We start from the raw sequence: 25,357 nt of genomic DNA on the forward strand, positions 1-25,357 counted from the left end.
ACATGTAATAATAGATTATTACATATGTATCTATGTTTATATATAAAGTGCAAGAAAAAATATACGGAGAACAAGCCTGAAAAAATCCTCACATTACACACTGCTGAACTCAGAAGCAGAAAATTAAAGAAACTTTATCATTATAATTCTTGCTTTGACTGGCTACATTGTTAACTTTATTATCTAGTAGGACTGAAAATAACACAGCTAAGAGATAATATACTATATTATCTAGTATAGTCTGACTAGATAATAAAGTTAACAATGTAGCCAGTCAAAGCAAGAATTATAATGGTTATTATCTAAAAAAACCACCTTGGATACTCAGTCTAGTATTCATCCTAGATAGTATGCAACCTACAAAATTTCTGATTTCCCAATAACAAAATAAGTTATTAAAAGCAAATTCTCAACTAATTTACACAGATTTTGAAAAGGAAAAAAAATAAAAATAAAGAAGTTCACCTCAAAGATGAACTTGGAGCAACCAATGACAATCAATGTATTTCTATCAAAAAGCCAAAAAAGCTTTGATAAGTCAACTCACCATAATCTACATCAACTTCAGGGCTCTGTTTATCTCAAGATAGGAAGTTAAAACATGTAGATATGGTGGCAGGTGCCAACAAATCAAAAACATACTAAAGAATTCTTTAAAAGCAAGTTCAGAGGTGTATTATTCTGTTCCTGAGCTAGCAAGACATGTGAAAGAAAAGCTGGATTTATTTCAAAATGCCTTACAATCTGATTACCTCAAAATGCTCTATGAAAAAACTGACATTGGTAACAACAAACACAAAAAAATATCCAAGAGTTTACTTTTACTCTTCTCTCCAAATCAGATGTCTGAATTTAAAAATTCAGTATCAAATTATATCCATCTGCTGAACAAATCAGTCCCTGGGTTAGACTACAATTTTGTAGAATGAAAATCTTGGGGATTTTGTTTGTTTGTTTTTGGTGTTTTGTTTTTAACCTGAAACACGGCCCTAACATTTGACCAAATGCTGTTACTTTGAAAACTGGAAGCTACACTGTCTGTCCACAGACAGCTTGATAGACAGATAGAATGGGATGAAAAGAAGTAACATTCAACATAATTGCTCTTACAAGCAGAAACACTTACAGAAGAAATTCAGATGTGCTCTGTAGTCATCATTCAAATATCAGTGTTATGTGCTAGACAAGAACCTGTCAGATGTACTTGATTTTTCGTTGAGCCAATTCCTATAAGTGAATTATCTTTAAACTGTCCTTCCAGTTCTATTTTCTTTAATTTTGTGTTTAATAATGCCAAATTCTGTATGATCTTTTTCTGGCAATATACACTTAAGAAATAAACACTTAAACATGAGGTATAATTAATAACATCAATTTGATGGCATCTGCTTTATAAACTCTGAAGTGCATTTAAACATCGAAGGATAATGCATTCTGCTTAAAAAACTAAGAAAGGAGATATCTTTTTTCATCATGTTTCAATCACATTTTTTTTCCTCTAACAGAAGTAGTACATATATAATTTTTTTCCTGAAACCACTAGTTACGAGCAACTGAAAACAGTCACTCTGGACTCCTCAAGCTTAACAAAAGCACAGCTAGTATAACAATATTCTGTAGATTGTCTAACAAACAAAGCTAACAAGCAACTGCACCCTCCCTGTAACTTTTCATATATGAACAAGTCTTACTGATTACAGTAAGATAGTTCAGGAGTTTATGAATAAATATACGCACAAGACTCATGCTCAAAATTTTGAGAAATATTTTGCAATTAAGTAACTGATTAATTTACTATTACTTTGCAGATACAACATCACTTTTGAATTAGACTGGTGAATGATAGCTTAAAGGTTTCCAGCTGTAGTATCAAGAAAACCAAGACAAAGAAAAATAGAATTAATGCAAAACAGCTCTCTGATATGGTATCATAAATACTTAGCAACATAAAATGTTCCACAACCTCTGCTTTCTATTATAGTTCCATAATACATTCAAAAATCCTTACATGACTGTTCTTGAGGATTATAGAAGTACTACATTTAAACATGTAACTGAATTTCAAATAAATAAAAAACCCACAAAAGATAGAAAAGATTTGCAAAGTAATCAGTAAATATAGTTTCAGGATGTAATATTCAGGTGATTCTTAGAAAGCAGGTTCAAATACAGTTTCAGTGTTTTAATAATGTGGAAAACTGAAAAAATGACAGCAATCTTTTGAAAGCACATATCAACTACATAAGCTGAGAAGAGCATGCAATTAATGAATATGGTTCATTACCATGGTTACAAGCTTTCAGGACAGGCCGCTGTGTGGTTGGACTGAGATTTTGTGGTACATCTGTAAAAGCAAGGAAAGAATGGAAATAAGACACATCTTTGAAAGTTATGGAGTACTGTAACAACTTTACTAAGAATATTTAGAAGTTAGGCATTTCTAGGAGCAAATTGACAGTTACATACCAGTGAAATAATGTGATTAACTTACAGGGCAAGATGACTTTTACTTCCCGCACTCAACTATAAACCCTAAAAAGTTGCAGTACATGTGGCTATATCAAAGAGTCCTGTCATAATAATCAGGCTATGCCAAGCTCAATAAATTAATCTCCAAAGTGCTACTGACATCTGCAAAGCAGTCTGAACATCCCTGAAACTTGTCATTGCAAAAAAGTGTTAAACCCAATAGCATTTCAGTTCAAGAGCACTGGACCTACTGGAACACATAATGCTTTTAACTTTCTCTGGAAAATAAAATGTAAAATAGAATATTCACCTTTAGACCTTGGTGCCCTTTTCCGTCGGTCTCGAAAAGCTGCACCTGACTGCAAGGCCTCCAACAGGCTATCCATCACTCCAGTCTCCTCACCTTCTGTAAAGAAGAGAGAAGGAACCTTTTAGGTTACCATAACAATATCAAAGCATAAATAATAATAACAACAATAAAACATGATAAAAGATATTAATAGTATTATTAAAACTATTTCAAACTCAGACCAGGTTTTGACACTCACAAATTGCTCTCTTGCAATTAATCACAACAGATTTGGTCTTCTATACATTGAACTAGGCAAATTTTATTCCATTCATTCCACATTCCTCTCTCCATACTGAAAGTCAAGCATAGTTTTAAGTGAAATGTCATTTCACTTATTTTCATTTCAGTAGCCTTTTTTAACTGCAAATAATCAGTTTCACGTCAGCTTTCAAGAGCTGTCCCTTAAAAGATTTGCTGTATTAGACAAGAGATCATTTCAGTTATTCTTATAAAAAGTTGAAATTATTTCTCAGCAGGAAGCTGAGTGAACAATATTGGACTGGATAGGATACACAGCGATATCTATAGGTAGCTTTAATCAAAAGCCATTTTCTGCTTGTATTTAATAACTTCTGGCCAATATTAAATAATTGATGTAGTTCAGGAAAATTCGGGGGATATTATACATACATGTGCAATACAATAAGTAGAAAGAATTACGGATGTCACTCTGAGATTATAATTAAATGCAAACATTAAATGCCCTACTTTTATTTCCTCAAATAAACCTATCAGAAAATGTTAAGATTTTTTTAACCTTGTTAACCCCTTGTGTCTGTGCCTGGGAGGACAAAGAATGCAATTCCAAGGATTTACTATATGATGAAAAAATCACCACAGAGGAATAAAGAATTACATGATAGAAATCTCATTACGCCTCACTGAGAAAAACTCCCTAGGTCAACACACACTTTGGATACAGTCAGACATGCCACATGGTTCTGCAGTTATTGCTTATAGTGAATATTCAAATCAGGATCTGACCTAGCTGATGGGTATAACAAGATGCCACACCACTAATTAAAGTGCTGAACTACAAGTAAGGAAGAAGGGCAATCTTCAAGACCTGAATATGGAGGATAATTATTATGGGAGATGTTGCCTTTCAACACTATTTCTATGTTTCCCTTCTTTAAATAAATTCCATCTTTCAATAAGCTTTACAGATTTCTAGCATCTAAGGTAAGTGGTTTCAAGGGCAACAAAAACCGTTCAGACAAAAAACCCTAAAAATTGCAGAGAAGGAGGTCTGGCAAAGTACTGTCAAATCATCATGGGACAAATCACAAATATGATGTTCTAGAAACCATATTTTTACTCTCATGATTTTACACCTAAGTCAAGAGTTGAATCTAATTTAGCTACTGAGAACCCTAAGCCTGGATATCATTTAAAAGCAGAAGAGGAAAGCATAAGAAAAGGAAGCACAAGATTTTGGGAACCAAGATATGAAAATCATTATTTTTTAAAAAAATAATTGAGTATTGTCTTAAAATTTAAGCTTTCCTGCCCTCAAATTAAAAGAAAAAATGTCCTTCAAATACAATTTAAAGTCACATAGTGGTAATCTCCTCATAAAACAGTAAGAGTTTATATATTCAAAAATTCTATATAAATACACACACAAACATATCTAAAGCTAACAACAGATAATCCCTAACACTGACTCAAACTTAAACTAGATTTTCATAAATGTTTTTGTCATTTTCCCTATTACATCAGCAACTACTTTGTTATGTACAGAAGGACCAAACACATTTATTTTAAAATCTAGTTTTGTACAACTGTATTATAAATTGCATTTAGTTAGCACTTCTGTTCCTTTTATTTTCATTTTTACCCATTCCTTAATTTCGGTTAATTCTACACTTGTATTTGTGTTTAGAAAGTGATTTTTATATAATATTTGGAATTTCCTGAAACTATCTTCTAAGGAGAACTCACTTCCTCCCTTGTAGTATTTGATTTGCTGCTCTCCCAGGATGCTGGTCCTTAAAACAATAAAACTGTAATCTGAAAACACCTTTAGAATCACAGAATCATTTAGATGGAAAAGATCTTTAAGATCACCAAGTCCAGCTGGTAACCTACCACTGCCAACTCCACCACTAAACCATGTCTCTAAGCACCACATCTTTTTAAAATACCTCCAGGGATGGTGATTCCACCTGCCCCCTGGGCAGCCTCTTCCAATGCTTCACCACCCTTTCAGTGAAGAAATTGTTCCTAATATCCAATCTAAACCTCCCCTGGTGCAACTTGAGACTGTTTCCTCTTACCTTTTCACTAGTTATCTGGGAGAAGAGACCTACATCCACCTCACTACAACCTCCTTTCAGGTAGCTGTAAATAATGATAAGGCACCCCCAGGCTTCCTTTTTGCCAGGCTAAACAACCCCAGTTCCCTCAGCTGCTCCTCATCAGACTGGTGCTCCAGACCCTTCACCAGCTCCGTTGCCCTTCTCTGGACACACTCCAGCACCTCAATGTCTTTCTTGCAGTGAGGGGCCCAAAACTGAACACAGTGTTCGAGGTGAGGCCTCAGCAGTGCCGAGTCCAGGGGGACAATCACTTCCCTAGTCCTGCTGGCCACACTCTCTCTGATACAAGTCAGGGTGCTATGGGCCTTCTTGGCCACCTGGGCACATTGCTGGCTCATGTTCAGCCAACTCTCAATCAGCACCCCCAGGTCCTTTTCCACTGGACAGCTTTCCAGCCACTCTGCCCCAAGCCTGTAGGGTTGGGGTTGTTGTGACCCAAGTGCAGGACCCAGCACTTGACCTTGTTGAACCTTATACCACTGGCCTTGGCCCATTGATCCTGTCCAGATGCCTCTGTAGGGCATTCCTGTGCTCCAGCAGATCAACACTCCCACCCAGCTTGGTGTTTGCAAAGTTACTGAAGGTGCACTTGATCCGCTCATCCAATTCTACACTCTGTACTACCAGACTAGTTAACAACCTCACACAAAAGAGCTATATGCAAAAAGTATTAATGGAAAATTAACAAATATTTTGTAATTTTGCATAATATTTAAGTACATGTCTCTACAACACATGCAAGACATAGATTAAAGATGAAGACTGAAATACAGATATTTTTTCTCGATTTGCATTTGGTAAAACGTGCTGTGCTTTATTATACAAAGGTTTGCTCTCTTATGACTTATGGCCTACCACAAATAACAAGGCTTGGAATGTAACTTCCAAAAAAAAAAAAAAAAAAAAAAAAAAAAAAAAATCACTCAGATTATATATTCAGTTTCCTGGGTTTGTTTTGGTTTGGTTTTTTTTTGATGGTGCAGGTTTTTTGTTGGTCTCTTTTAGTTTTGTTTTTAAACTTTCCTTTCTCCATCTGATGTAATGCAATTCTCTAAAACACTGATGTCTGGAATGAAAACACTCAGTGAATAGTTTCAAACCAAAGTGATGCTTGAAGAAATTTTGAGGCCAAGCCATTAGTTACAGTAAGGTACATGAATGTTGGAGGAAAGTTTTAAGCATTTTGGGTAATAGTAATTCAAAAAAGACGGAATAATATTCACAATCCCCAAAATGATATGGTAAATGTTTATGGAAAAGACTTCATAAGCTTTGTTTTAGGAAGTAGGAATAACAGAAGAAAAATTTCAATCCTATTTCAGCATGTCATCTCTTTCCTTTTAAGCCTATCCAAGACTACTATGGATTTCACAGTTATTTCAAGAACTTAAGAGTTTTCAGTAGAAAAAAATCCTGAGGCACAATCTGCTATACTATAAAAAGACCCATCAAAAAAAAAAAAAAAAAAAGATTTTAAATAATGGAATAGAAATACTGCAAATCCACAACTTTTTGTAGCATAGCTGTAACACATTTATGGGTTCTATCTGTTTTTTATACTTATCTGAAATATACTGTAGTCACAAACTGGATTATAGGTTAGTGCTTCCAAGTTAACAGAACAATAAGTGGAGTATATAGAAACTTGAACTAAAAAATTCCTCTAGTAGTTTTCCTGTATGCATGGATGTACTGAAAAAAGTTAACCACTGCAAATAAAAACATACATAGTTAATAATCTATGTACCCCACCTGGAGTACTGTGTTCAGCTCCGGAGCCCCCAGCATAAGGAGGACATGGACCTGTTGGAGTGCGTCCAGAGAAGGGCCATGAAGATGGTGAGAGGGCTGGAACACCTCTCGTTTCAAGTCAGGCTGAGAGAGTTGGGGTTGTTCAGTCTGGAGAAAAGAAGGCTCCAGAAAGACCTTATAGCAGCCTGCCAGTACCTAAAGGGAGTCTACCAGAAAGCTGGAGAGGGATTTTTTTTACAAGGTCATGCAGTGACAGGACAAGGGGGAATGGCTTTAAATGGAAAGAGGGTAAATTTAGATTAGATATAAAGAAGAAATTCTTTACTGTGAGGGTGGTGAGGCACTGAAGCAGGTTGCCCAGAGAAGCAGTGGATGCCCCATCCCTGGAAGTATTCAAGGCTGGGATGGATGGGGTTTTGAGCAGCCTGGTCTAGTGGAAGGTGTCCCTGCCCATGGCAGGGGGGTTGGAACTAGATGATCTTTAAGGTCCCTTCCAACCCAAACAATTCTGTGATTTGAAGATACACAAAGCATGTAGAAAGCCTGTTTTTCAAACTCCTACACCTTCAGTTCGGTTCCAAACGCTGATTTTTTGATGCCTACGTCAACAGCTGACTGTGACACCTTCTATGAAGTTACATAGCTAACTATTAATACCCATACTATCTATAATATTGTCCAAGTTTGTATGATGGAAAGTTTAAGAAATAGAAGTGTACCATGCAGAATTTTAGAAATCTTTTAAACTGCCCTGGGAGAACTGCATACAACATTGCTACAGTGATAGCGTAAGAGTTGAAAATATTGTTCAATATTAACACTTCCTATGGGACCTTTAAATTGGCTTCCACAAGCTGCTGCAGACTGCTGCCACCAATCCCAGCTGGCTTCCTAATTAGTCAAGTATATCAATCTTTTGACATCCTAGAACTAGTAACTCCAGTTGGCTTGCAGATAGCTACATAACCCACAAAAAGTCCTTTGAGAAACATACCCTTCCATGATTTAAATGATCTCTTTTCCTTTAATTGCAGAAGAGGAGATTTAAATACTTTTTAATATCATACCTATTTAAAACTCATACAAGTATCTTAAATACCAACTAAAGCAGAAGTAAACTTGACAAAATAACTGGCAAGTTTTGCCCTTGACATTTCAGTGCCAAGTCAGATATAAACTACCTAATTTCATAATTGCGTCTTTAGAAATGCTAAGACTATTAAAGACCCTTCTCATTTAGTGTCCTGAGTATCATAAGCTTTATAGTGCAACTTTAATACGTCTTAGAATGATAGCAACAGATACTGCAGTTGGTAATGACTCCTTCATTTTATGTACTTAAGGAAGAAATGATATGTATCATAATTTCAGGAGCAGTAGTCCACTGACATTACAGAATCACAAACATAATTAGCAATATGGTTTTAAAATAAGAGTGGTGCAACAAGATTACTTTGGATGAAAAATATTTTGACAGTTCCCCTGCATCTGTCCAATATAAAGTAAAACATTACACTCAACACTGGGACTCCAGAAGTTCACTTTACCAGGAGAAAAACATGTAATAAGATGTCTCTTTCCTCTTTCAAGGAATCAAAGCTTTATTCAGCTACTTCTTTAAAAAAAAAAAACCACACTTTTTTTTTTTTTTTGGTGGTGGTGGTGGTGTGGGTTTTTTTAAATGAAGGTAATACTAAGGCGCTTCAGAAAAACCAGACCAAGAGTTCTTTACCATGATTTGTGTTGATGTCGCCTACTCAGTCGGTACACTTAAGGGATTTATCTACAGGGACTTTGACTGTCATTTTCCACTAGGTTCTATTTACTTACACACAGCTTTCTGTTATACCATAAGTACTGGAAAGGGTCTGCTCCTAAAGGCAACCTCTGAATACTAAGCCTCATCTGCAATTAAAATTACACAGTGAAGATAAACGTATATATTGAAAACAGATCTTAATATTTCATAGCTGTAACAGAAAGAAAAGGGTGCAAAAATTCAAGCGCTACTCATCATGTTATCTGAACTAGCAAAGACTTTAATTATCTTTATATCACCTTCAAAGTAATTCCATGGTGGCACTCAATTTTTTATACAATTTAAAACCAAACTAAAACCAAACTTGGAGTGCTGAACCTATTGGATTTGTTTTCCTTGTGTAAAGAATTAAGTCCTGATATCACAATTCAGTAATTACCAGAACAAATACTTTTTTATTCTTGTTTGACTAAAAGAAACTCAAACTGATAGCCATGTATTCCAATAACAGTGCACGGGCTAGCTGTGACTTGTAACATAACATAGGGGTTCCTCTGACTCTGCAAGTCTGCAAGTTCTGCAAGAACCTTGCTAGATTACAGGGAGGAAAAAAAAATATTTCCAATGTACAAACGCAAAGCAGAAATAGCTGCCAAGCCTGGAAGCTATTGGATGGACTGGCTGAAAGGACAGTTCCTTTTAGATTTAAAAAGTTTTAAATCCAAATTCAGCCAGAAATGTCAATATTCACTTGTCTTTCCTCAGCAGTGACTTCAGGTGAAAAATATACCAGGCCTTCACAAAAGCGAAACACAAGTACATGAGTCCTGTGAGGTATATAAACAGTCTAGTCCAGAAGAAGAGTTATATTTCTTACTGATGCCCAGCACAAAGTAAGCCTTTGCTAGTGCTTCAGAGCCCTAGTCAAGTGTACTATAAAAAGGTATGATTTCCCCTAATGACTGATGCACCTATTCCATAAATCTTCTGGCTGAGGAGAGTGGGTTTCATTTCACCTTTTTTGTTCTTGCTGAAATTGTTCAATCATTGAGTTGTCATAAAGTGCTTTTATGGTACAGAAGAAGATAAGACTTTGTCACTGAGCATATGAATGGAAGTGTTACCTCAAGTTTCAAAGAGCTCAACACAAATAAAATGCAAACTAAGCACCCATCCTTCATGAACTCTGAAAGACAGCTGTCCCTTTCAAACCAATTTTTGAAATTAAGAGGTTGGTAACTACACCAATTTAAATTCCATAGGACAACTCATACCATAAACCCCAAAAGGTAAACTGTGGTTTTAGAGGTGGTTCTGCACTGGAGACAAAAATAATTCAGTGATGTAAGGTGCCTATTTCTGCATCTCACCTGCATCACAATTACCCACTGAAGTAATGGGACTGAAAGTGAAATCATCTTAATATTGAACTTTGTAATAAAATCGTATAAAATTCTGATGTTCATCACAAGTCTATAAATCCCATTCTTTCTGTGATGACAGAAGAAAGACACTGAACTTACTCTCCACAGAGATTATCCAGGATCATTTACATTGATTCCAGATCCAGTAAAGGGTTTAATAGAGCAAGCTTTTCTGAGGCAAACTCCTAAAATGTTTTCCTGAGGTAAACTGGACTTACAGAAGAATAAACAGGATGTGAAGCCTTTGAAGTGGTGTACCCCAGGACTTAATACTGGGGCCAATATTTATAACATCTTCCTTCGTAACCTGGACAATGGGACAGAGTGCACCGTAAGAGAGATTGCATATGGTGCAATATTCATAGTAAGGGTTGCCACACCACACTGTTGTGCTGCCATTCAGAAGAACCTTGAGAAGTCAGAAAAATGGGCAGATGGGAATCTTAATGAAATTCATCAAAAGACCTGCATGTGGCAAGGTGTAACCCCATACACCAGCACAGGTGAAGGCCAAATGGGTGGAATGTAGCTTTAAGGAGAAAAAAAAAAAAAAAGTTTAAAAACTGGGAATTCTGGTAGACAACATATTGACCATGAGTCAGAATGGTGCCTTTATGGCAACAACCACCAAAGAAAAGCATAGCCAGCAGGTCAAGAGTGCTCATACTTTCCCTCTATTCAGTGCTGGTGAGACAAGTCTGCAGTGCTGGGTCTAGGTTTGGGCTCTCTGGTACAAGGGAGACACAAACAAGGTCAAGCAAGGTCAGTCAAGGGCCATGAAGATGATCAAGGGACTGGAGCATCTCTGTCATGAGAACATCCTGTGACAGCTGGGACTATTTAGCCAAAAGAAGGGAGGGATCAGGGGATCTTATCAATATATATATAAATATCTGGTGGCGGACTGGGTGGGGTGTAAAGATGACTGAGCCAAACTCATCTCAGAGGTGCCCAGAGACAGGGTAAGAGGCAAAGAATACAAATTTAATTACAGGAAACTGCATTCAAACATAAGATTTTTTTTTCCCCTGTTGAGAGATATCAAACACTAGAACAGGTTGTCCATCTAGAATGAAAACTCTAAACATGGCTACAACAAAAAAGAGGTCACCATTCCACTAAGCCCCCAGAAACAGTAACTAACAGTGTGAAAATGAAAATTTTTTCTGTGTACACATCTACTTTCTCACCAACTCAACAACACAGGATATTCTAATATTGCATTATATATTGTATTATCTGATAATACTTTTAAACAGCCAATTTACAGACACAATCTTCCTATAGTCCTTTTTTTATTCACTAGGTACACTCTGTCTTTTTAATAGAAAAAATAAAACTGCTAAATTAAGCAGAATGCTAAGCTTTAGTGGCTCACATTTAATCACTCATGACTAAAACTGACCACCCTTATCCACAGTTATCTAAGATTAATATTTGATAAAACAACTTAATAGGACAATCAGCTACATATAAAGAAGTCAGTCAACACGTTTTTCTGTTTTCTTTACACATCACAGCTCCAGCTCCAACAACACTTGACAAGAATGCAACCAATCCAACCAATTTGTTTTTTTAGACTAGACAAAAATTAGTATTTTCATTAGTGTTGTTTCACAGAGGGGGTAAAAAAAACTATCTATTATTGAGATGTATCAATTACAATTTGATTTGGAAAGCAGTTAGAACCACTCTAGTAGCATTCCTAAATGAACAAAGCTTCTTAAAAGAATATATGTAGCTGAATATAATGTATGTGTGTGTATTAACATCTTGTCTTTTTGTTACTGGGTGCCTCTGAAGGAGTTTATTAAGCACAGGGAAAGACATTACTATTTCCATTCAAATTTATAAACAAATGATAAATCTGAAAATACATACAATGATCACTTGTACTGACAGTTGTGGTACAGAGATGAGGGGCTGAAGGAAATTTAAAAATTATCTAATTTCTCACTCATGGAGTGAGAAAGTTCTGGCTGGCCTATATGACTGAGCTTAGTAAAAGGGCATCTTCTGGACAGCTTTGGGTGGGCAAGCTCCTTTTCGTCTGGGTGGCTATAAAGATACCACAACACCCAGGAGGATCAGATCAATGGTCCACCTAACTCTGCATCTTTCACACACTACCAGCCAACAGCAAACATCTATAAAAAGGACAGGATAAATATGTAATGACATTTCTAGCATAGTCTCTTGGTCTCCAGTAGTTTGTAATTCATAGACTTTGTATTTGCATTTAATAGCTTTCAACGGATAGAAGCTGCCAGAGAAATCAAGCAATTTCTGTCAGCAAGCTTCAGAGCAAGAACATTTTGGTATGCAGTAACAAGACTGTATGTCTGTACAACCACTGAGGTACTGCCGAGTGAAGATAAGCGTTACAGGAACAGCATAGAAATAGAAGCAGCAGCAGAATCATTTTGAAGGAAGACTCAGAGACATGACCTTCTCTTCTGCTAGTTTTCCAACAATGACAGAGAAGGTTCCTGGCTCTTTTACAACCTTGGACTAAGGAAAGTAAAAATAAAGCATACCCTCCTCCAATGTTTTGGTAAGGATATTTATTCCTCCCCTCCTCTGCAACTTGAGAGAAGAAACTTCTGATGATTCATTAAAAACACAAAGAACAAAAACATTTACACATAGCAGGACTGAGAGTTTAAAGAGGACTCTGATGTCTACCTCCTTATGGAGGAGATGTGGGTTAGTATTTGGAGTAGGAAATGCTTACTCAAACCAAAACCTACTATTTGCATAAATATGAGAGCTCTTAATCCCAAAGACTGCTCCAGAGATTGTAATTTTTTTTCATGGTAATGCCATTTTAAGTTTGCAGCATTCTTTTCACATTTGTTTAGAAATTTTACTGCCACAACATAAATGACAAGTCTTATGAGAATATTTATCTACAGACATTACTTTAATGATCCTTAATTTTCGCAACAGTTCTGTTTGTTTTGACTATTTCTCTCTCTCCCAAGTACAGCTGCTATTTATTTTTTCAGGGACTTTGTATAAACCTCACTTTCACAAAGGCCTTTCAGCTGCTATCTCCAAAGGTTCCACTTCTAAGCAAAATTTTCAGAAAGAAAAATAATTGTTTCTTCTAAGCATCTTGTTCTTTTGGAGCTACTACTTAGTACAAACAAAAAGCAGCTGCTGCATTCTGAGCCCATGGGTTGCCAACAAGTGCATGAACTACACCTCCATGCTTCAGAAGATTTAGCACCTTTGAGATCTTGTTAGAACATGACTTGTGAGTACTAGTTGTTGGGCTTTAAAGAATAAAGATTCAGATCAGTTCTACTTTTTTTTTTTTGCACAAAAACCATTCACCTCTCAAAATCCTACAGTGTGAGATGAGACCTGACAAGGTTTTGCTGTATCTCATGTTTTGCTGTGACTTCTGCAGATCTATCACACATTGTTTCTCAGGACAGTTTTGGTTTTTTTTATTTAAACATACCTGTATTTTATCATTCTCTGTATCATTTTCAAGTGCAAATGTGACAGCTATTCACATTTGAATTCACCTATTCACCTATTGAAGGAACATCTGTTCTCAGTAGTTTACTCAGATTTACACTTTATTGTCAAAACAATACACTTGCAGATGAGTACTTAGTGACATACCAGGTGACATCTCCCATCCAATGGACTTGTGGTCAATGTCTGTCACAACCCATTCCTCATATATAGAATTTTTAATTTATTTTTTTTAACTGGCATAAAGTGAGACCTACTCTCCAAGCTTGTCATGGTCTTACCATCAACTATGCACAAAGTATTAACATGAATAAGTACGAGTAGGCAACTCTATAATGTCCCACAATTATTTCTGCTCATTTTTATTTACTATAAGAGGAAGTTACGCTCCTCACAGTTACAGAACAGATTTATTCCCTACTGGCCACATAATAGAAGTGATACTTAAGAATAAATCTAAATAACAAGAAGTGACCTCAGGAACCCTCTTGGTGAAGAGGATCCAATTTGAGGATAAGTGGAGGCAGCCATGGGATAACTGGAAAGTTATCAGCACCAAGGAGGAACCGAGTTGAATGGCGCACTTGAAATTCCAAAAGGGAAAACTTACACAGCTCCAAAAGGAGCTCTTACACAAAATAGTTATTGGATATTAATGTTATACCTGCAGGATTTCTTCATATATAGCACTATCAGATCTTTTTGTTTCCTTCACGGTAAAATGAGTTGCACAAAACATATACCTAAGTGCCCAAAATCTAGCAATAAACCTACTATTTTCTAAAACTTGTGTTTTTCAGGAAAGTATCCCAGCAGACATTTTAAAACAACAAATTACCAACATATGTTAGAAACTACTGATGTCATCTAAGTTGTAATGGAACATGAGCAGATTTTTATGATCTGTGACATTTGCAGTCCTTCATTCCCCTCAGAGGAAAGGAATACTACTAAGAAGTATTGATTCTCCTCTCCCAGTGAGAGGAAATTAATAAAATGGAGGCCTTACGAACTTGAGCTAGGCAGGGAAAACAGGGTCTTTGAGGGTACTACTAATATAAGTATGTTTGGGGATTTTTTTAATTTATTTCAAAGGCATTTTATCTGTTAGAATCTATATTACCTAATTATGCTTGCTATTTTCATTGCTTAAACTGTCAGTGCTAGGATGCATGGTGTCCTTTTGTTTTGCAGAACACTACAGAACTAATGAAAATATTCATATTGCACAACTTAGCAGACAGTAATAAAACAATAAATGTTTGAAGAACCACAGCCTAAAACACTCTTAACAAGTTTGTGAGTTATGAATGTTTTTTCCAAAACCAGATAAACAATATAAAACCCTGCAAAAATAAATGCTGCAAAATTGACTGCAAATAAGGTCATAACTATCTAAATGATCTGAAACATGGATTTTAAAAGTTAGTTGTGATAAAACTGAAACTGAGTAACACTGAAAACAAACTAATATTCTAGATTGTAAATCAGATGTTTAAGACATTTTGGCATTGCTTCACTGCTTTTGGGTAAGGGCAGCCTTTGTAAATAACCACTGATTACAGTGGCTTGTTACTTAAACAGTATTCAAAGTAAGATACAATGAAGATGCCACAATGATGGAGTTCTCAATTACATTACAATAAATTTAGCTGGTGTTATCACAGTGAACATAATTCTTTACACTGTGATAGATCAAACTAATTGATTGATAATTATTTTGTCAATTGAAAATAACTGACAGCCTTTCAATGAACTAGACAAAGCTAGGGAAAAAAGGAAAAAATAATTTTTGAATGCTTATGTTACTCTTCCATCAGATTCAGAGCCACATTATGCCTCTTCAAGTAGTAAATACAGTTTTGAGAAGTCTGCCAAAATAAAATAAAAAAACAAACAACCCCCACTTTTCATATAGTTGTTGCTGTCCTTCCTGACAAAACAAATCCACCAAAGGTGCTTTCCACTTCCAGAATTTGGGTTTTCTAATAGACTTTTAAAATGATGTCGCAAACAAGCACAAGAAACCTTATAAGGAGGCTCCCCATAACGAAAAATAACTCATCAGTGGCCAATTTAGTGAATACCAGACACTCCAGATATTTATAGCTTCAGGTGATCCTAACACCATTTTTTCCCATCTGCTGTTGTTTAGATCAGTAATTCCAGACTGAACCTTAAGTGGCTGCTAACAAGAGCAAGAAATGTCCTTCCATACACTTACACCATGTAATAAAAACCTAAGCTACTAAGGGACAAAGCAGCTATTTACTCAATCACCTAGCTGATCACAGTTCCCCACTATATGAACTGAAGCAGTAGGTTAAACTATCATACCAGAAGCCTACATACACATGTGGGTATATGACTTAGAAGCCCTTAACCTGTATTCTGGAATGCCTGAACATGATCATAAAGAATAGGACTTGAGAGGAGCTTTAATTTTCCCTGAAAGACTACCAGTTGTCCATCCAAAGCACTATTGGTCGTACATACAACATGCCTGAGAGAAGAACATCTAATCCCTTTTGAAACACTTCCAACCATGCATGAATACAGGTACCAGTTTTACCCTTTCCTAGTCTTCTGCAGCCTTCTCTGTCTTTCATGAGCTTTATAAAGATTGTCATTAGTAGTTTTCTGATTGGATCTTGAATTTATTTCTGAAGAATTAGAAATTCTGTGTTCAGAGGGAAGCTGCCTGGTTTCTTAAGAGTGGTGCTTTAGTCTCACACCTCAACACATGGATGCTCTTATGAAAATAAAACAAAGACTTTTGGTCTGAAGAACCTCTGAAACTAAACAACCTATACTGGCTATTAGTGAAATGTGGAAGAGACAGATGATCATTAATGCCAAAGGTGCCCATCAGTGTTTGAGTGGGGACCTGTTTAACAAGATCTGCTCAGAAAAAATAAATAAATGAGAGTAGCTCACAATAATTTATACAGTAAGTCACATATCATTTGGAAGGATTCCAGAATCTCAGTCTGGGATAAAATGTAGAAGTATAGAGGATCATCAGACATCTTTTTTAGTTACAGAGAACTCAGCATGTTTGCTGTCTCTTTTGGTACAAAAGACAACACAGCATAAATGAGTAACTTTAAAATGCATGGCTGAGGTTTCTTTTAAGGTGTTTCAATTGAAATAATAACTGATGTACTCAAACAAAAATCCAGAGTACTACCTCAGGAAGGGCTTAATCTCACAGAAAAGCAAAAATGAATACGTAACCTTAGTTAAAAGAAAGAAAATGGCTTTGTGATTTGGAAAAATCTCTGTTCTCAGGTAAGGTAAGGGGGTTTGAGCATAACTGAACTTATACTTGGTCATATAAGTTTTAATATATTCTAATGGAAAAATACAAAGCAGCATTACAAGTTCTAAAATAGCTTGCAGAAAACAGGTAATTAGAGAAGCTTATTAACAAAACAAAATTTAAGAACCTCTTTTCTGTAAACTTTAATTAGTGAAAACCATTCATTTATTCTGCCTTTTCTCATAGAACATTCAGATAATGAAAAAACAGCAGCACTCTTTCCAGTAAAAACCTAAGTAAAATGTGTCTTCTACATTACTTACCTGTTTTCATTTCTAACAAGCGCTTTTTCTTTTGTTGCCTCTCTTGTTTTTCTTTTTCTGCTTTCTCCTTAGCTATTTTAGCACGCCTCTGTTTTTCTTCTGCTTCCCTTCTTCTCATATTCTCCTTTACTGCTTGCTATGAAAAAAGTAATAGTTCCATTAAAACTGAAGTCTTAGCAAAAACAAAGCTGAACCTTAAAAACAAAGAAAAAAGCTTTAAAATCACATCTCCTAACTAACCTTAATTTACCAAGCTACACAAATATTTTACATTTCATATTTAGTATATTTTCTTCAGAAGAGTAAGCAAATTCAGAGTTAATACATTAAAAGCATACTAATTGCCCCCAAATGGGGATTACAAATTCAGCAAAAAATACGCATATTAACGTAGGAAGAACTCAAATTATCTAAACCACCTGGTGGGTTGTTTTGGGGTTTTTTTTTCAAAATTATAATTATATTATTATTATTTTTATTTCTAGAAGACTTTCAGCATTTATTCTTTCTTATCCTGCCACCGCACCAAGCAAAACAATGCTCGGGTGACTTCACTGTGAAGTTTTCTTATTCTTATCTACATATGCACTAATTCACTGTGTTTATAAATTCTTGTCTTCTGGTTAATACCTGTACAACATATTTATAATTCAAAACAAACTATACACTCCAAAGCTTCCAATGAAGCCAAAATATAACTATGAGTTTCAGAGTTTTTAAATCATTATTTTGCATATTCAGACATTACGCAAAAAACCTGTTACATTCCATTATTTTTTTTTTAACTAAGCTATTTTAGGATTACCTTTTTATTATTTTAGTGTTAGCTATGTACACTGATAAATTCTCAGTGCTCTAGTGCAGCTTGCATTAAATGTGAAGTGCCATGCACCTATTCTTCACCACAGGAAGTTTCTCTTTTCAGAATGCACTTAGAAACAAAATCCCATCTTTCACATTAGTTCAAAGTGTCCCCTCCTACAAAATGGCTAACATCATCTTCACAAGCCTGAGGCAGAGGCTGCATGTTTGCACAGATAATTAATGTCTCATGTTGCTTTTAGCAGGAAAATGTCTAGCCTGCATTCAGAAAAAAAAAACCCCAACATATGTAAAAATGGACTGAAGAGTGCTATAAAGCACAGACTAATGTGGATTACAGCAATATTTGCACGGGCACTGCCTGTAGCGTCACTGCAATAGATACTGACCAAAGGAAAAGGTGAGGTGGGGTGGGTGTGGAAATCACATGAATCTTGTGAGAAAATACCTGTCTTTGATAACTGAAGAATAAACTTTCAATAATGAAAAAAGATAACAGAGTGGATTTTTTAAACAAAGCAAAACTATAATTGCACAGTGTCTTCCATGGTTATCTCTGTCAATTTGCTTGATACGGGGGGAAGAGAGCGGAAGCCTACTACAAAATGCTAAAATTCTGGATTGAATTAATTTTAACAAATTATTTGCTGATTTTCATACTGGGCATTCTGTAAAACAAACTGCTGGACAAAACTGAAATGGGACTTGAGCACAAGTACAATTTCGGCACAAATTACACTTTCTTAACAGAGTGACCAAGGAAATTTCTACTTTGCGTGTAATTTTCCCCAAAAAATAATACCAGTAGAACTCAGCCTCAGATTGCAGTCATCCAATTGTAGGCTTCTATTCCTTTCTAATCACACTGATCAACTGGGCTTGATTTAGTAGCTCACACCTTCATATTCAGTGCAGAGTGGATGCTCTGGAGTATCACACCTTGCCTCCAGCCTTTCTCTAGCAGTATGCAGGTCTACCGTAAGTTCTGTGTCATAACTTAAAATTTCAGGCTGATGATGTCTTGGATACTGTTCCAGACACCTCTCTAGGATACCAGGCACTCCTGTTGTTGTGTCCTTTGAGACATCAGGTAGACAACTCACCAAATTCCACTGACTCTATTAAGTATGCATCTCCCTTGACTAGAACACAAGATTAGACACCCAAGCTCACATACAGATGACAATATTTAGAGGTCTATACCCTAGAGCCGAACAGAATAGAAAACATAGGTGTCTAAAGTTCTGCAAGAATTCTCACAGACTTGACTGAGACAAACACATACTTGTCTCTCACATTGTTTGCATTTCAGTGATTAAATGTCTTCACACTTCCTTGCTCAAAAGGCCTAAAAAGTTCAACATGGTCCGACCACATCTGCTACATATGAGCAGCATTATGTTCACCATATGGTACAGTGTACAAAGTTAACTTCCAGAATTACCAGAATAGAAACTTTTTGCATACCATGTCAAGGCCTAGAATTTCTGAGATGGAGGCATTCTTAGGTTCTCTCTTGTGCTTTCCAGGATCATTTCTGATTTTTATTTAAGTATATGCTGAACATAAAAGAAAAATACTCTAGAGTCAAGGGAACAAACTTTTACTTGGTTGCTCTTCTTCTGGTTCTTTAAGTCATGTTTCCGCTGCAGAGCAACCTGGGGCTGATGGGAGCAAGGTGTTTCTATAGCCCTGTGATTAGCGTACTCTCCTGGACACAGAAATTGTTGACTCAAGGCCTCTTCATTCCCTCTCCACAACTGTGGGAAAACTCTAACCATTAGCCAAACACCAGAAGAGGAAATACTACAATTTCTTCATCCTATGTCAGTAGGCACCTCAAAAATCTTCTCAACAGTCTCAAAACTGAGCAGCTACTTAACATATTGTTTAGCGTCATTGAATGATAAGGGGTTTCATGCCTGAACTACACAACTTTTGCATATAGCCTTCAAACTGTGCTCTGCAAAACAGAATTACTAATTTTCCTCAAGGTTTCTTCTATCATGCTCATCAATAATATCTAACGGTTTCAAAGCATTAATTAATCTATCTTTATAACATCGCTGTGAAGCAGGGGTTATTATCAGTGCTAATTTTTCACACACACAAAAAAAAATGGTGAAATTAAGGTAAAGCACAACCACTTCTTTGAGTCTCCAATTCAAAATGAACATAAGAATTGAGGGATGGGAGTTGTGGTTTAAATATAAGAAATTAATGTAATACAACTATTTCATAAAATTTAGCAATTTTGAAATTAGACTCCTGAGTTTCATATTAGGTACTGGTCAAGTTAGGAAAACATAATCAATGTCCATGTTGAAAAATCTGGCATACGTAACTTGCCAAGCAGTATTATTCTGACTGAAGACTGTGCCTTCTAAGTTTTTAACTGTTAAATTCTAAAATAGCAGAGGCTTAGTAATCTTTACATGTTCCAGTATGTTTGCTAAATATGAGTTCTATTTTAAGTCCTTTCCTCAAAATAGATGGACATAGGAATTTCAAACCCTTCCTCAATATTTACAAAAGAAGTATTTTGCCCTTTTACACCCTCAGACATGTCTGAAATCATTAAAAAAACCCAGCCAACCAAGCAAAACCAAACAAGACTGGGAAACATTCAAGCAACTTAAATAAGTGTTTTGTAATGAGGCTGCAATAAGGAGTAGATAGTAAAATTACAAACTGAATCATTCTACAGATCAATAGGCATGAGTTGGATCACTGCTTCAGATTTTGCCACAAAACTGATGCTCAGATAACATTCCTGCAGGAGCATAGCCAGTACATTAAGCTATGCAATCATAGGTAGCCAGACGTGACGTGAGTCACCTTTCCAAATTAGCCAAACAAATAAATTCATACGCAGTTAGGGATCTGCCTTTTTATTCTTCCATTTCTTCATTGAAAAAGAGTTGCTTACTAGCCTAGTGTTGAGAATCCAAAAGAAAAAACTATTTTTGCTAAGAAAGCTTAAAAAAGCAACCAAAACCCACGACAACCTCCACACAAAATCAAACACCTCTCTCTGCCTAGTTACAAGTCACCAAGACAGAACCCCCTACTAATCCTAAATAAGAGCTCTGTAAAAGTATTTTGAACTTATATAGCCATCAGCTTTCCTGAAGTTCTTCAGTTATTTTAAACTGAGGGATGCACAAGTCTTTAGTATGTATTATGAAGTATATCATGAAGTTAATCATTCTTTTTCCAGAAGAACTACACTGACAATGGTAAAAGAACCTGCAATATTTTGGAGAACATCTGATTATCTTGAAATTTGCCAAGAAGACTGTTTATAGTCATATATAATCAACTCCAAATATATAAAGAAACACCCTGGTGAGACATCTCTACCTTCCCTTTCAGAAAATTCTTTTGTTAAAGATTCTTAAATCACATTTTGGTAAAATCAAACAAGACAACAAAAAAAACTCATTACTGAAACTTGTAAGCATAATGAAAATGGACTCTAAAAATAACTTAAAGAAAAATAAAACTAGCTTTCCAAAATAGTTCAAGCTTTTATGATGAGCTAGTATGTGCAAACATTTGTATACATAATGCAGATGCTGCCCTGTGATACAAGGACAGGGCTAACCTCCACACCTGTATCATAGATGACTCTAAGGCAAAGCTCTGCTAACTAACAGTGAGTCTGAATTATGGTTACAACTATGTTCTGAGCCCTATACTAAAGGAGCTACACAACAATAACCTGGATCAACCTAATGTCTGTTTCTCAAATATAATTCAAATACTTAAAATAATAATAAAATAATATTTCTTAGTCCCTCCCTCCAAAGAACATCCTTTTTAAAGGGAAAAGGAGAAAGTAATCATTTAAAATGCATAAAACCTAAAATCATAGACAATCTATAGTCACAAAAGTAAAGGTCCTTTGAAACTGACCAAGTTTAAGGAAAATATGCAATTTTTTTAAGCCAGGAAAAGGAGCTTTGAGTTTCCATAGCAGACACAAACCTCGACACTGATCAAGTGGTGCAGATAAATGACAAATTAAACAAAATAAAATATTGAGTCTGGATTTTGCATGGAATGAGCATGCCTTATAAACACAGAATAATAGTAAGAATATGTATTACGTATGTAAGTAACAAGCATCCTTTAAACAGAAAATGCAGCTATATTTAAAAAAGGTAGAGTTTTAGGTTTTCCCCCTTCAGATTATACATGCATTTAAAAGGTTCAGTTTTAAATCACATTCATTGTTATTAGGAATTTCCAATTCTTTCAGAAAGAAATAATCCACAAATAATAATTAAAAAGTCCATTACCCTTACGATATCCTAAGAATTTAGGATGTGTAAAGTAACATTTCTGATGCGAGTATCAGATACCATTTTAGGAGGAATAAAATTATTTTTAGTTTGTTCAATAACTGAAAGATTACAAAAATAATTCCTAACAAACATTAGGCATAAAATAAACAGATTGTACCATGAACATTGTCCTAAAGTTGTTTAAGTCAGTTAAAAACTCCTCCACCGAAACTTTCTTCAGATCAATGGCATAATATCCCATGACATTCTGATAGAGTTTTTCCATGTTCTCATGCATCCGTGAAAGTTTCTGAAAATCTTCTTTGGCATGAACTAGAAAGCTGTACACTGCTGTTAAGGCTGCAAGAATACTCAGTGAATCCAGTTAAACCCACAGTTTTTACTACACATTGATCTGTATTTCATACACACTTTTCATCTGCATCAAATGAAGTATCAAAAGAATTCCTTCCATGTCATATATGCTTCCTAGTATTTACTGTGTATATCAGATTTATGAATAAATCAGAGTGCTTTCATCAAATTTTCTCAACCACTTTAATTTTAAAGATTATTCCATTACCATATAATTTCGTATGAAATGAAATGGATGGGACTAATCTAACTTCAAGCACCTTTATAGTTTATTTAGTATCACTGTCTCCTTATTGAGGCTAAAGTTTTAGGTATATAAATTACAATTTACATGGAATTTAGGTACAGATACCAATAACTAGCTTGAATACTTTAAAATATCAAGAAATAGTATGGCTCCTATGAAATTAGAGTACAAATAGAAACACTGATAAACACGAGTATTAAAAGTAAAAACTATTAAATATTAAAAACTTCATCTTAACAGCTTTTGTTCAAAATGCTGTTGTAGCAATAGCAATGCATTCATTTCTGTTACTGGTGGCTGCACCTGGTATTTATGCTTTTTCTAAGGCTATCTGCAATGTCAATAGAAGTTAAGTAAATTAGAGGTGAAAACAATAGAACTAGAACAAGAGAGAGACAATTTATAAACAGCACCATAATACTGCATAACATAAATCAAATACCCCCCCCCATGTTTATTCAAGACTTCTGATAATAGTTTGTCAAAGAAGCTCAAAGAAGCAATACTGTGTGTGGTCACTTTCTTATGTAGGACAACTTCATAAAATGCTTACTTTAATGGAATGGTAGCTAAACAAATATTTATGTTTCGTTATTCTCCTGCCGCAGGAAAGACTACAAAAGACAAGAAACAGCAATTTTGCCTTTACTCCCAATTGCCCACCCCAACTGCTGCAAAAGAGGATTTACTGTATCTGTATACTTTATATGACAGATACACACTCCATGGTCACTTTATTTTATGAAGCACAGAATTTTTAAACAAGTGCATTAAAAACTTGACAAATAGAATTTTTGTCCACCATGCTGTTTCAAATATTTCAAATACACAATAACAATTTACTGCTGACTGACAGCTTTCACTCCAGGTTTTTTATGATGCACTCTTCTTTTAGTTTTGTTTAGAGGCTGAATGCCATTTGAATTTCACCATTACCTTCTGGGTTTGTTAAGGTTGCTTTTAAAATGCCAAGTAAGCAGTTAATTGTTTTCTTTTTGTGTTTTAGAATCCATGCCAGAAAGTCAAACAATAATGTTCTCAGACACATACAGGAAAGGAGAAATAATGTACTTTCACAACATTCAAATTAGTCACTATGATGGCTATTTACTTGGTCTGTAAGGGCACAACAGTCTCCACTATGACAGTCTTGTAGAAAAGCACTAACAAATCCCTAGATTTTGATGATTTTAAATGATACATCTTCTATCACCCCCCAGCCACTTGATTTCAGACCTTCTCTGACAAGGCTCCTTGTCCAGTATGAGTTTCTTCCCATGACTTCACATGATGAAGCAGCTTCAGACTGCCTGTGCTGACTGGCTAGCAACAGCTCAAAGGGAATTGATGTTGCTGGCCCACTTTTTCTTCCATATCTATTTGAATCTCTCTCCTTCACTTAGCTCCCAAGAGGCACAACAATCAGAGGAAACTACTCCTCAGAATTGAGTTCCTTTAAAATTATTAAGGATGTTAATAAGTTATTGGTGGGACACCAAGGAAAGTTGATGAGAGCTCAGTATGTAACAGTTGACCAAATATTAAATACTTAAAGATTCTAAGAAACAAGACATGAAAAAACAAAAGTTGGAACCATCAAAAGAAATGTCAGCCATTCAAAAATAACCCAAACAAACTGAAACAACTAACAACTGTAATAAAGGAAAACAGTAAAATTAATGCTGAGTGAAACTACAAGCAAGCATTTCTATATCCTGTTTATTTTCGATCCTACAATTTAGGATACTTATTATTTGTGATTCTTAAATCAGTAACAAAACTTAGGGAAAACAACACTGCTTTTTGCAGTTATGAGGCTGTTTATTTCCACAGAGTGGAAAGGTGAAGGAAAATTAGATAAATTTGTTTTGTTGTCACATAAATGCCATACATTCAGTAACTTTTATCAGTTTTCTAGGAAGAAAAAAACTTTTAAAAAAAAGTTAAAATTATCAATAAGATGTATACTTAATCCTGTAAATGAATGATATGCCACAGTATATCTTGAAAAGGAAACTTGCGAGGTAGGGAGGCGAGAGAGACAAAAATTCTGTGGTATTCTGCAAGACACAGTTAAAGTTACAGCTATCTTAAGAGTCCATACAAATTGCTTAGTTTACGCTGTTAAAACTGACTCCCCTTGAAAATAATCATGCACAATTTTAAACCCCAAATACAGCACTCCGAATAATGTTTTAGTATCCAGTATTTGAATGCCAGGCACGATGAATCCTGAGATTTTTATTTTCCATCTGGTGCATTATGGGATACCCTAAGCTCTTGGCATTCTGCTGAGACTGTGCTTCAATTTAGGTATTTTTAATAAGTCCAATTCCTTTTTTACTTAAACATGGCTTTTGTTAGCCAGCACCAGCTAAAGTGGAGACAACAGGGAATACTATGGAGTACAGCAATCCCAACTGTAATTACTATGAACAGGTTGATATATATGCATTATCAGCTACACAATTCA

At 35.4% G+C, this 25,357-nt stretch overlaps 1 protein-coding gene across 1 annotated transcript in view; it reads right to left on the reverse strand.

The window, feature by feature from the left end:
- The window catches only part of DIAPH3 (diaphanous related formin 3), a 245,986-nt gene that overhangs the window by 59,238 nt on the left and 161,391 nt on the right, over positions 1–25,357 (reverse strand). Inside the window, exons 25-28 of the mRNA XM_055702362.1 lie at positions 22,441–22,604; positions 17,152–17,287; positions 2,780–2,875; positions 2,285–2,344 (exon numbers count right to left, since the gene is read on the reverse strand). Of these exons, the coding sequence (XP_055558337.1) occupies positions 2,285–2,344; positions 2,780–2,875; positions 17,152–17,287; positions 22,441–22,604 (456 nt within the window). The remainder of the gene's footprint in view (positions 1–2,284; positions 2,345–2,779; positions 2,876–17,151; positions 17,288–22,440; positions 22,605–25,357) is intronic.

This window comes from Falco cherrug, chromosome 2 (genome assembly GCF_023634085.1).
Source record: "Falco cherrug isolate bFalChe1 chromosome 2, bFalChe1.pri, whole genome shotgun sequence".
NCBI lineage: Eukaryota > Metazoa > Chordata > Aves > Falconiformes > Falconidae > Falco > Falco cherrug.